Here is a 14,114-nt window from a genome sequence, read left to right as displayed (position 1 = left end):
TGGTGTTTATATAAGCCTTTTGACAGGTTGTGTCACAGAGCTGTAAAGACGGTTATGCGCACCAAGTGAATGAATTGTGTTTGTGCCGAACTCTTATTACAAAGCAAAAACAAACACTTCTTCGATCCATGAACGTTTCTCAGGTAATGTGCGTGGTCATCTCACAGTCTGAAACGTCTGTCATAGCAAATCAACACATGCTGTTGTGAATAATTAAGCGACACATCTTCTCATAGGATTAGAACACGCAGTCTCATGAATAATTTAACAGACACCGACGCATCATCGATGTACTATAGTCCATTGCTACATCACAAATTGTGACGTCAACACAATGTAGATTTTAAACCCAGATGATGAAAATAGTGCAAAAAAAAAAAAGCTTAAAATTAGCCAGTTTTCTCCAACAGTTAAAATTATCGGATGCTAACATTGTCTTATGATGTGCAACACACCTCTGCTAAAATCTCATAAAAAGTAGTCTGGGGTTTCATGACCCTTTAAGTTCACTTAAATTACAAGTTTATATTTTTTTAAGTCTAAAAATTGATAGCTCAATTATACTGTAATGTTGAATGGCTATAGTCAATGGTGTAATATTAGGGGAAAAAATTAATAGAGAACAATTTCAGAGATGGATTGTGCTTAATTTCAGTAAAAGATGTGCGATTATTTTTTTTTTAATTAATAATATGCACAGATTAATTGTTCACAATTAGATCAGCAACATATAGAAAATTAGGCTGAATTTTTATTTTATGCCAACTTCGAGTTAAATCACACCATAGTAGATATAAAAGATGTTAGGATTAAATGTCTTTAGGCAATTCATGATTGGGACAAAAACAAGATGGCCTATTAGCTACAGTGAAAGCATTCCACTTAAGTCTATGCGCTTCATCTAGGTCACAAATGAGGTGTATGAATTAATACTGACTGATCTTAAATGTCAACCACAAAATTAATATCACACAATCAGCCAGACACCACCACTGACATTGATCCATGGTTGTCAACAGTGGTATGAGTGAGATAAAGAGACACAAAAATGCTATGAGCGGGATGTGCATGCTGGAATAACAGCAGCCATTGTGTGTGAATGGGTCACCAGAGAAAGAGGCTAATGGCATCAGAAGCATGTGACACATGCAGCTATTGAGCTGCTAACCTCCCTTTCCCACTGGCTCCCTCCTCCACCCTCCCAACAGGATGCATCCTGCTGTACGCCATTAACTCACGCATGAGTCCTCTGAGACAGGCAAAGCAAACAGAAAGAACAGAGCGAGAGAGACAGAAATGATGCAGACAGAGAGTGAGCAAGAGTGAGAGGGGAACGGAAGGAGTGCAGACGGGGGAGGAGAGTGATGCTTACTGCGAGCAGGAAGGGAGCATTTCCCCTTCAGAGTGGGAAGGGGGGAGGGGTGGGTGTTAGGAGATTAGCACTGTGGCGCCTAGGTATTGGGGAGGCCCAGGATATGCAGCGAGGAGGAAACAAACAGCTGTAAAAATCCATTCTCACACTTGTGGGGCACAGGCGGCACCATAGCCGGTAAAAGTAACCCTCAAATGGGCCTTCTGCCACCCACGTGTACAACATGGACTTTCCAAAAGACTTTTAACGGCAATGGAAAGCATGCTTCATTTGCACAACTCACCTGCATGTGAGGCACTTTCTGCATGGGTGGAGGTGACTGGTGAGGAGGTGCCCATGCATGCTGAGACGGAGGGGAGCTCTGGTGGTGCACAGCCAGGTGTGTTTGTGACGGGGGAATCGAGGGAGGGGTGTGCACCTGCTGCAGCTGTTGCTGCTGGAAAGGCAATGGGGGCGTCTGCAGCTGCTGACGCGGAGCTTGTTGGGCAAGCAGCCTCTGATCCTGCGGCTCTGTGAGGTTCGCACCCGGTCCTGCTGGAGGTCTTCCTTGAGCACCTGTGGCCCTGTGATTTGGTGACAAAGCAGTGTATATTTGGGTTGGTGGAGGATGTGGGTGTGAGGGATGTGATGGCAATTGTTGGTGGGGATGGTGCTGAGCTGCATTCATCGGACAGGCTCCTCTCTGGGCATGAGCCATTGGGCCTTGAGATTGATGCGGCACGCCGGGGTAGCCGCCCACATCAGTTCCCAAACCTGCACTGGGTGGGCGGCCCTGCTGGGGAGGAGGGGTGCCTGCAGGGGTAGCCAGGTTCCTCATGGGTGACATGGAAGGAGGTGAGGTGTATGATCCCTGAGGTGGGGGCTGTAAATGCTGTTGCTGCAGCTTCTGCTGGGCTGTAGCCTGGTTCTGAGCTGGATGCATAGGCTGGGTGTTGATTTGGTTCACATGAATGGGTTGCTGGTGTATTGGTCCCTGTTGAGCCCCAGGTGTTGGATAGCACTGGGGCCCTGTCGGGCCAGGGTAGCGCTGCACCTGGGTCACGGGAGCATTAGGGTTGCTGTTGCTGGTAAGGCTCAAGTTGGGACTCATCCCTGAAGTGTTGGCTAATCCCTGATTAAGGTTGCCGTACGAAGGATAGGGAGGGTACTGCCCTGAGCTGTTTACAGTGTTGGAAGGGACTTGCTGGTTGTGCATGCTATATCCTATGTTTTGGTGGGGTCTTGCGCTCATGACCACCTGCTGCTGTTGTTGCTGCTGCTGTCGTGAAGGGCTTTGTGGGAACTGGGGGTTGTGGCTGGGTACAGTCTCTGGATGAACTGGACCCTGGCCAGGCCTGTGGAGAAATTGCTGACTGGGTAGCTGATGCTGCTGAGGCGGCTGTGCCGGGTGACGCATGGGGGGTCCCGACATGCCAGGATTCTGAGTCATCCCCACTTGACCCATGAAATGATTGGCTTCCTGAGGGAGGCCTTGGGGAAAGTGGTTTATTCTGGGAGGTGTTTGGGTCTGGTTGTGGCCCTGCATGCCATAGTCTCCACGGCCGATAAAAGGGCCCATTTGGTGGGCATGTCCTTGTGGTCCAGCAGGGCCATGCTGATGAGACGTGGCTTGTGGTGGTTGCTGCTGGAAAGTGGGTCTAGATTGATCGGGCACCTGCATAGCTTGAGTGCCCCACGCATTTCCACCATCTGGGAATGACTGGCTCCGTCCATCTCCTTGTGCTCCCGGGTAGACATGATGCCCTGCAGACCCTCCTGCACCTGGCGGAGGACCGTGATAGTGGGATTGAGGGGAGGACATGCCATTTACTGGTCCGTTGCCCATCATCCGGCCCCCCTGCTGGTCCATTGGATGCATCTTGGGTTGCTCATACTGATTGAAGTGATCAAAATGGTGGCCAATCTTGGCCTGTCCAGGTACAGCAGGTGAGGAAAGGTGAAGAGAAGAGGGGAGCTGCCCGTAGCCTTGGTGCTCATGAGGCATCTGACTCATGGGATTTGCCTGACCTTGGGGGTAGCCACAGTCCCCCAAGCTCTCCAACTCATCAGAGAACAGATTCCCATCGTCTCCGAAGAGGCTCATCATGCCTGGGTCAGCCATGGCTGCAGCGCTCCTGCTGTGCAGCCGAGCTTTAGAAGCAGGACAGGGAATGTGTGCTCACACAGAGGTGGATGTCCTCAAAGCCGCTAATCCACTAACTAATCTGCAGCATGTCACTCCATATTTCCTTAATTCTCTCAGAGAATGCAGCGTCAGGCAAAGTCAGGTTACAGGACCTGCAGAGGAAGGGAGAGAGAGAGAGGGAGTATTAACACAAATAGCTCTAGGTGAGAGCAAGCCTCTTCCGTTTTGTTAACTTTAACCACTTTGTTGAATTTTCAGGCAGTGAGTCACAGCTGTTGAGAGATACAAGAACAGTTGAACGGTAATGAGACTTATTTTTTTATTTTTGCAGTTAAATCAGTTGTAACTGACTCTTTGCCAACCTTTGGTCCCAGCCCCCACCCTCTGTTCTTTCTGCTTCCAAACAAAAGGGCCAACACACACAGGCACCAAGCCTAAATTCATTCATTCTTTACAATTCGTTGATGGTGGTGAAAGAACAAAGGAGTTTAGAGTGAGGCAGCAGAAGAAGCAGTGGTAGTTAAACAACAGCACCTGCCATACTAGGCAGGCAGATGTACGAACACAAGCAGGCAGCCCACCTGCTCAAGCCAAGTCTTAAAACCAGCCCTGTTGCCGGCTGCATTTTTGCGTTTCTGGAGCATTTTAGAGGAGTATGAGTAAGGTGTAAATTCATATACACTTTGCATTCCTAACCATCTCGTCCCATGTGTGAGGTAATCAGATGAGCAGGGGGAATTATGTAGATGTGAGATAAACCCAGCAAGGGTGGGGAAAAATGCGGCCTGCTAAGACGTCCTACTCAACCACAACTACCTCAATGTGTGCATTTGAATTAGTGAGTTAAAATGCACATGTAGGAGGTGTTACATATGTATGAGAGGGGGGTGGGAGAGGAATGCGCCGCCTCAACTTCAACTACCCCACAAGAAATTTTTTCCACCCCCGTCTCAATCTCCTCCCATTTGGTTTCTCCTTCACCCAACCCCCAATTTTCCTCTTTCTCTAGGCCTCTCCACATGGCTGGTAAAACCATACAAGTGAAAATCTGTACTGACCAGCCTAATCTGAGGATCAAAATCAAAGAGCCACACTGAAAAAGACAAGCTTCAGCATGTTGCATCCTTTTATTAAAAAAAAAGAAAAAAAGAAAAAAGAAAAAAAAAGTGCCACAAAAGTTATGAGGACAGGAAGCTTCGTTGTTCATTGCTATTCAGCACTACGGTAACAAATGAGAGAGAGAGAGAGAGAGAGAGAGAGAGAGAGAGAGAGACTGATAGAGAGAGAGAGATGGAAAGAGAGAGAGAGAGAGAGAGAGAGAGAGAGAGAGAGAGAGAGAGAGAGAGAGAGAGAGAGAGAGAAAGAGAGAGAGAGAGAAAGTGTGAGTAAAACTAGATAACTTCATAATGAGCTAGTGGTCGTGTACCATGGCAGGAGGTGTCAAGGCTTCTTGTAAGGCAATATCAAAGTATACAGTCACTGCTAAAAACTACACAAAGCAAATATTCATTCCACAGGTAAAGAAAAAGACCATTGATTTATAATTTTTTTTTTTAAAAAAGCAGGCATCCCCATTTGAGGTGAACTTAACCATCCTTAACTTTTTTTTTTGTACTGAAGCCCTAAAGGTGGTGACACAGACTGACCATTCCAACCACAGCTAATCTTAATAGGAGGAGTGATTGGGAGGCGATGTCTGCCTGTGGGTGACAGCACCACAGCTTTAATCTCCTCACAGCTCTAGTTAAGAGCAGGAAAAGGAGTCTCAAAAACACAGCCATAAATCAGTCCCTATTCACCAAAGTGCTATGCTACTCTTGCTGCATCGGCGGGGGAGGGTGGGAGATCCTACAGAGCCATGCCAAAAGCCGCAAATTTGAATCCCTATGATCAGATTTGGCGTCTAAGCCGGCAGGCTGACCGTTCACCCAATTCTCTTTGGAGAGTGACAGATGTGGTGAAGTGCCAGAGTGGCTCCTTCTGGAGCACCACACCCCTCAGGAGGAGCACAAGCCATAGAGCAAGAGCACTATGACGTACACACTTACTCACATCGTAACCGCAGCGAGTGGGTGGCCAGGCTTGCCCCTGACTAGAGGGCAGAACAAAAAGTGAAGCAGAAGCCAATCACAACCACATTTATACATAATGTCACTAAAATAACCTTTCCAGGTCAAAAATATATTTAAGCTGTGTACAATATTTGCATCCTCTAAGACAAAAGCATCATGGGGCAGTTTCACTAGTAGAGGCCAAAAAAGTAAAGTAAAGAAGAATTTTAGACTGCTGGATTTGTAAAAATGTATTAAATTGTTCTGATGCTGGAAAAAAAACATAATAAAATAAAAAACAGTTCGAGGCTAGGAAAATACTCACCATCTATAAATTAGAAAGTAAAATTTTTATTCCCTTTAGAGCAGGGCTATTCAATTGGTGGCCCGCGGGCCCAATCTGACCCACCAATCATCTTCATCCAGCCCAAGGTAAGAGTACATGCAGGTCGTACATATGCCTTGAATAGTTTTTGAACTAATTAGTTTGTCCACAAGGTGGGAACATTGGCCCGGGCCGAGCATGCTGAGCCACTTCAGACAAGTGCGCCAGTAGCACTTCAATGACCAAAAACACACACAATTATGTCAAAATACGCGGTCTTGGCGAGTGACCTCGTAAACACAGTCTTAAATGAGTTATAAAGTCCTAAATGACTAAAGTGTTGGGAGAAAATCGGATGCATGTCAGATCCACGTCATGTGCATCAGGTTTTAAAGAGGCAGCGCTGCTTTTAAAGTGAAACCTGATGAAGTCTCATTTTTCACAGAAGGAAAAGAAAAGGTTGTGTAGTCTCAGCCTCAGACGTCATGCCCACGGACCGTTGGCTAAACGCATATGGAACACAAAATGGAAACACTTCAGGAGTGTCGAAGTCATCATCGGATTGTTTGAATTGTACAGAATTTCCGGGAGACGTGTGTTTCGCGTTCTTTAACGTTCAGCCTTGAAACAAAGATGCCATTGTGCCAAACCCCTTCACAAAGCTGTAGTGTTTACAAATGTGACGACGAGCGCTTATCAGGATCAACTAAACACTGGAGCTTCAAAAGTATGTTAAATATTTAAAGTTCGCAGCATAGAATCTTTAAAATACGCCCAAGACTTTTACACACTGGTCTGTTATTGTGGCGACATTTCCACAGCCCGAAACGTAATGCTGAACTGTGACTGGTTGTTTGACATGTCAGTCAAACGACCTCATGGGTGGGCCTTGGCCAATGAAAGTTGCCATGGATTCCAGACCTTCAGCCATCAGTCTTAAGGTCTGGCTATGTGAGACTAGGGGTTGCAGTTAGGGGGTGTTCCCGAAGCGTGAATCCTTATAAGGGAAAACAACTAACGATTCCTAACACCGTCTCTACACTGGATGCAAGTGGCACGGTGCGATGCGACAAAATACTATAGAACCACTGATCTATAATAGAGATTCATTATATATAGATCAGTCAGTAGAACTCAGTATAATCATTGATGCCGTCTACACTGGATGCGACGTGTGGTGTGGCGTGACAGCACAGATCCCTGACATTAAACTGCTGCTGCGTTCTATTTATGAAGTGCTGACACAAATTTCAAATGATTTTTTAACGTTCGCTTTGTCGCATCCAGTGTAGACAGTCTTTAGCTGATGCGTCCGGTGTAGACATGGTGTGAAGAGAGATGACTGAGGACGATGGCGAATGATTTGCAGGTCTGCAGTACCACTGATAAACATATAATCTTGTAAAATGTGTGGCAAGTACTGCCACTCCATAGTGTAAATAGAGTACGTGCGATTGTGAATCTCGAAAGTGATAGTGAAACTAAAAAGCAATCGTACATTCAAAAAGGGGGGGGGGGGGGGGGGGGGTCATGATGCCGGCGCAATATCGTGATGTCTATCAGCCATCGTCCCAACACCAATACCATGTTGTTGCTACATTAATTTGGAGGTTCAATGTGAAATTATGACAATGTTAATATGCAATTAATCACGATTAATTGCAGAAAATTGTGTGATTAGTAAATGTTTTTTTTTTTTTTAATCGACTGACAGACAGCAAATTTTTCCTGCTTTGAGAATTATGAGGTGGCCGCCTCCACGAAAATTTGTGCCGCCTCTGGTTGTCGACAAAACTCACATGCAAGCATCACTGAATTGCTTCCATTACAACTTTTAGCTCAAATTTGGAAAAATACAGATATTTATATACACGGTTACTTCATATTTCTTTACACAGAATCATAATTTCTATGAATTTTCCACTGATTTACGCGATCTTATGAGCATTAACTCATATTACACGATCATATCTCTGTATGAATGAATGACGCATGGTTCCGTTTACTACACACACACTGAAGTGCGCAATGCTCTGAGAGTCACTCCATGAGTATTTTACCATTTCATTTGAGTAAAACTAGCATCATATGATTTACACACAGAAGGTATTCACAGCAACCCGTCAAAATAAAAGTCTGGTTTACCTTGAATACATGAAATGACTTTTGTTCAGCAGAATGTACATACTACTACTAATAAAATTATTAAAACTATTTAAGGAACAATCACACAACATTCCTTCCATGTTTTAATTTGAATAGTGAATCTCCTTTGTTTGCCAAAACAAAGTTTAATGTTCAGTAATTTAAAGATAAATAAACTATTTAAACAAAAATTAAATAAACATAAACAAAACAAAAAATCAGACAGAAAACTAAAACATTTCATAAGGCTATTTCAAGAAAAATTAAGTGGATTTTATGCATTCAAATAATTAGACATGCTACAACAGAATTTGGTAACAATAAAACATGGTGAAAGAAAATAAAATATTTCATAGGGCCCTAAACATGTCATTTTTGTCAAACTTTTAATAAACTGATGTGACATTGTATAAGTTCCATGATTTTAATTAATTAGACATGCTTTTTGATAATAAAAAGTAATTTCACCATTAAAACGGATTCTAGAAAAATTTGAATGAAATTTGGGAAAAAATTAAACCGATTTCATAGGGCCCTATATTTAACACACAATAGTATATGGTTTGTATGTTATTTTAATGAGATTTGGGGTGTTTTCTTAACAATAAAGAAAGTTTTCATGAGAAATGCCAAGCTGGTAGTTTAGGATAAAAACTATAAATAAGTTATTACAAACACTCGATGCTGAATTGAAGTGAGATTTGAGTAAAAACTTACTATTCATTTCATAAAAAGTCTTAGCTTGGTGCTAATGTTAGCTATAATGCACATTACCCTGGTGCAATTTCATGATGTATCAGAAGAATTCACCCAGGTGGCACTAATGGAACACCAGGCATTTAAAGGCTGCTGCCCCTTTAAGACCGAATGCACGGATCCAATATAATAATGCACATGAGATTTCTTTCTCCACTGTATACATTGCGTCTCACACACACGAGCGCGACTTTCGCACTATATTTTGAAACTTTCAGACCCTTTTAGCATCTTTTTTTCCATAAAAGGTACATACTGACAAACCTAGAGACTTTTTTGGATAAACTATGGATATTAGCTATGGTTTTGTTCAGTTGGAAGATTTCGCCATTGCTGCCCCGCGAGCACGAGGTCTGACTTCCCCAGCGCAGTGTTATCTCTCTCGGCATCTGTTCTGTGCAGTGAGCGGCAGAGAAGCAGTGCGTTCAGTTGGCACAAAACAACCATACCCGTCAGTAAAGGAGTATAAAACGGCGTTTCCAAGACAAACAAGAAAAAAAAAAAGTTCGATTGTTAATGTGCACAGTTTGTTACTCAAATGCAGGCAGTGTGCAGCATGAGGCAAAAAAAAAAAAAAAAAAAAAGAGGTAATAAGGCCAAACCTACCGCATAGAGGTAGAGGTATGTTGATTTTATCAGACGATGTCGCTCTTATAAATCAGGATTTAAGGAGTAAAGTGAGATTGACTCCTGGATATTAATAAAATTCAAATTTATTTATATTTGTTTTATGACAACAGAAAAATTGTGAACAGCTTTTTTGGGCATTCAGTTGTATACAGTATGTGAAAGTTCAGAGAGCAGACCAGATCCAAGGTGCTGAACGCAAACCCGACATCATGACGTCATAAATATCAGGGCTCTAGATTAACTTTTTGCACTGGTGCGTCTAAAAAATTTTTTTTAGGTGCACCAGCACAAAAGTTAGGTGCACCCAAATTTTTCGACTGCATCACATTTAACACCGCAGTTTAACAAGTTCACTTTTTTTTTTTTAAATCACTGTCCATATAGGCAATATTGACTCTGATTAACTAACAATCTGGTTAACATAAGTTCTTTATTTGAAGCACAATTCTACAAGAAAGGTAACTTACTGAAAAGGTGTTGGTGCTTTAATGAGCTGAGCTGAAATTTAAACTTAAAACATCTCAAGATAAATTAAATAAAAAGAAAATCTAAATTATGGCTTTTAAATTTATGGTTTTAAAGGCTTCAAACTGAACATCTCATGGCTCAATGTCTTATGGACTATCCTCCATTGCACTCACATGCCCCTCGGATGGCCAACTCCTGTAGTTTTGCCTTCTTGATCTTTGGCCTTGGCTAAACCAGCTGGCCACACTCTCTCTAGCATCAAAATCTTCCAGACTTGGCCCCTCTACACTGATTCTTATCAGATCTTCCACTGTGTCTGAATAAAGGGATGCTCTAGTGTCTTGCTCTAGTGATTTGAACAGCTAAACAGTTCTTAAACAGCTAATACTACTGTTTCAGCTATTAAAATAGTTCGTTTTTGTATGTAATAGCAAAGTGATTATATTTTGTTTGTTTTTTTATTAAGTTAATTTAGAAAAACGTTGAGCATTTTTTGTTTGTAAAATATAAGTTTTAGTTTTTTTTTTTTTTTTTTTTTTTTTTTTTTAAGTAATGACCAAGCGGCCAGCGTAGTGAGCCTATGTTTGATCAATTTAGCCTTAAGTCATCACGACTCACCTAAAATAAAATCTACAGATATAAAAGTTCAAGCATATAACAATGTTTAAACGTTAGACCCAGATAAATGTGCGCTATATACAAAATATTTTGCACAGATACTCCACAACACATAGACACCACAGCGATAACACTCACATTTTTCAGCAAAAAATACGCCGTCATTTTTGCACATAAGAGTAATAACATCATTCGTAACTGCAAAGGATCTTTTATTTGTGTGCACTCACAATATCAACAAAACGTTGTGCTTTTATGAAATAAAGAAAACAAACACGATGCGCTTTCTGCGTCTCGTCTACAACAGTACAAAAATGAACCAAAACTCATCAAAAAAAACACTCCCAAAAAACATAAAAAAAACAACAAAAAAAATCAAAAATTTACTAAACAAAAAAAAAAAAAAAAAAAAAAAAAAAAACTTCAATAAAAACAACATAATCTGTAAAGATGCACTTTCTCTCTAAAGGCGCGTCTAATGAGATAGCGAGACAGGATCAGCAACTTCATCCTTGCGACACAGACTCAGAAAACACTTGTTTATTAGTAAATACTTCAAATATCTCCGTACTATTTCCCCCTGTCACATTTATGGTAATTACTTTTGCCAGTGCTTTACGGCAAGCTTGAGGCTGTATTTGAACAGAGAACTGTTCAGCTGTGCTGCGGGACACTAAACACAGTCCCGCCGCTCTTGACAGTCGCGGTAGCACGGTCTCATGTTGTTTCCAACAGCGCGGCAAATTTATTTATTTTTTTTATCACTAATTGATGGATGTCTAAAATATAAATGTAAGGAGAAGTCTAAAACAGACGGGAGGCCCGGCCCGCATCTGAAAATTATCCCGAAGGCCAGCTCAAGGGACGTAAAAAAGTCGGGGTCCGTCGGGCTCGGGCTGAAATGCAGGGCTCTAGTGTCTGTTGTTGAACCACAGGGAGACTTTCAGAGTCACAGAGACTTTTTTTCCCTCGAACGGCTGGTCGCACCAGTGCAACCTCTGATTTTTATTTTTTTTTAGTCACACCATTGAGAAATTAGGTCGCATGTGCCACCAAATTGGTCGCACTCTAGAGCCCTGAATATGCTAATTCATGTGACGTCATTTGCTGCCACAAGTCTCACAAAATCTTGTGGGAAACACTGGACACGTGAAAGAGGAATCAATTCTGTGTACGCGCATTGTCTGAAATGCGGCTCTCTGTGCGCTTTGAATGAGTGCGCGCAAGCTCCGAATGCATGCAAATGGTTTAAAACACTTGAATATTGAAATCGGCAAGACTTAGAAAAAAGTGCAAACGGTTGACTACGATCCGTTTCACCCCTACAAGCGAGTGAACAATGTGAATCAAGTTAGGAACTTTACATCACTATTTTTTACATTGCTATTTTTTAAATACACTTTTTACATTGGGCAGGTCAGTGAAATGTTTTGGTAGCCTGACTGGAAAACACAATAGCCCTGGGATGTTGGCCTGGTGATTTTGTGTGCCCTGTTGGTGGTGTTGGCAATATTAGTTCATTTTACTGCTGAATATGCATTTTAATTTAATTTCTAATTGTATAGCCTCCCCCCAGAAAGAGATCAGGATGGCCCCCTTCAAATTGTCAATTTGATAATCCAGCCCTCAAATGAAACTAATTGAATAGCCCTGCTTTAGAGGAAGCAACAGCACTTTTGATTTGTTTGCACCAATCAATTCTGTAAGGAAAGCAAATTTGGCTTTTAAAAACATGCACTGCCACATTGCGAAAATGAGGAATTACCATTATAGAGACAATCTGTTTTAAAATTGTACATCCTAACTCAGAATGTCAAGAGGAAATGACAAAGTTCTGGGTGAATAAACTCTGGCAACATTACAACATCCGTCTGTGATTACAGTGATTCATAGCCCAAGTTATATAGGGTAAAAAGCCCAGAGCATGTGAAAAGTGTGGTTTACTGTGCGACCACTGTGCTGCATAATAAATCTGAATAAAGGTCCACTCTGGGGCAAGTTATTGCCACAATTCCCAACCCTTCATTGAGAATAACTCATGCTGGCAAAGCAAAACTGGACTATTCTCAAGAGACACCGTGCTGATCATGTGACCTGCTGGTCAGTTTAGACTAGTTTAGTTTTTTCTAGGGTTAGGTATGGTTAAAAAAAAAATATATAAAAAAAAATAAACAAAGATAAATACCTTGATTTCGGTTCCTGAGTGATACTTTTTTCTATAACAATTTTATGAAACTCATTTTATCAAGATTACATTACCAAAAAAAAAAAAAAAAAAAAAAAAAAAAAAAAAAAAAATCCCAAAACTATTTTTTCAGTTTGTTGAAGTTTCTACAGACTCAAAGACTCCTGAACCACTGCACAAAGGAACAAAATGTAACCAACACAATAAATTAGTGCAAATAGTTAGTTCAAATAGTTTTCAGTGCAAAATTAACAGTTTTAAGTCAGCATGTGAGGCTTACTGCTGCATGCTTAAGATATTTAAATCACTCAGTTCTTCAAAATAATAATAATAATGGTTTTACCTGGAATACCGGTGACGCTTTTAAATTACTTCATTATAAAGAAAAATCGTTTAAATAAATATAGAATTTATAAATCTCTGTGTGGAACTGATAATCATTCTTTCACAATCTACTAAATACAGACTACTTCATTATAAAGAAAAATGAACAATAAATATGAAAAAATATATGTATATTCATAATCTATGACAAAAATATATCAAACTAGGTTAGTGGATAATTCGGCAGCAAAAGTCATTCTAGAAAAATCAGTGCACAATAATTTTAGAAATCCAAACATTAAGTGAAAAAACTTTTGTGGGGATCAAATAAAAAAAAGTGTTGCACTAAATATGGTAAAATTTTACACATTGTTATTTGTATTATAAAATCCATTAATGAAAAACATTTATGAATGTATTTATATACAAGTATACACTATAAAATTAAGGGTGTATTCACACCTGTCTTGTTTGGTTCAATTGAAACGAACTCTGGTTCGTTCCCCCCTTTGGCATCGATCTTTTTGGCAGGTGTGAATACAGCAATCGCACTCTGGTGTGAACCAAACCGAGACCCAGCTGAAGAGGTGGTCTCGGTTCGGTTCCATACACACTCTGGTACTGTTCGCTTAAGGTGTGAATATGATCCGACCTCGATCTGACCCAATTGCAGAAAGCACTGCGCCTTTGGAGTTCACAGTCTGGAGAAGACGCATAAAAATGCGAATGTGTTCAGCGAAAGGATGAAGGAGAGGGATTTGAGCGGTTTCCCACAAATCACGTGGAGCAGTTTCTTCCCCATAGAAGTACATTATAAGGAAACATAACGTGGTTTAACGTACCTTAAACTTCGGTCAGATTTTACTTAAACACCATTTTGCATCCACGTTAAGCTGTTTCCATATAATGGACACCTGTGGGGGAGAAAGTTATATTAACTTAACGAGATATTATTTACTTCATACACTGAATAAGAGCTCATTCTTATGACAGTAGCAAGTGATTATTATAAGTAAAATTTGACAGATGTTTGGTTTTCCACGGTCGTTGTTAAGGTAGGCTACGTTAAACCACGTTAAGCTGTTTCCTTATAATGGACTTCTATGGGGGAGAAA

At 41.2% G+C, this 14,114-nt stretch overlaps 1 protein-coding gene across 4 annotated transcripts in view; it reads right to left on the bottom strand.

Moving 5' to 3' along the window:
• The window catches only part of LOC109103484 (chromodomain-helicase-DNA-binding protein 7-like), a 68,726-nt gene that overhangs the window by 42,046 nt on the left and 12,566 nt on the right, over positions 1-14,114 (bottom strand). For 2 of the 4 annotated variants that reach the window (XM_042772571.1, XM_042772581.1), the window contains exon 2: positions 1,656-3,649. The exons of 1 other annotated variant lie outside the window; for it this stretch is intronic. In XM_042772571.1, coding sequence (XP_042628505.1) covers positions 1,656-3,473 — 1,818 coding nt within the window. In that variant the 5' untranslated portion in view covers positions 3,474-3,649. Of the gene's footprint in view, positions 1-1,655; positions 3,650-13,841; positions 13,914-14,114 lie in introns of all 4 variants that reach the window. One more of the 4 variants, XM_042772578.1, reaches the window with a different exon arrangement.

The sequence above is a fragment of the Cyprinus carpio genome, chromosome A2 (assembly GCF_018340385.1).
Source record: "Cyprinus carpio isolate SPL01 chromosome A2, ASM1834038v1, whole genome shotgun sequence".
NCBI classification, from domain to species: domain Eukaryota; kingdom Metazoa; phylum Chordata; class Actinopteri; order Cypriniformes; family Cyprinidae; genus Cyprinus; species Cyprinus carpio.
Note: the sequence above shows the minus strand (reverse complement) of the source record. Positions and strands in the feature narration are given on the sequence as shown.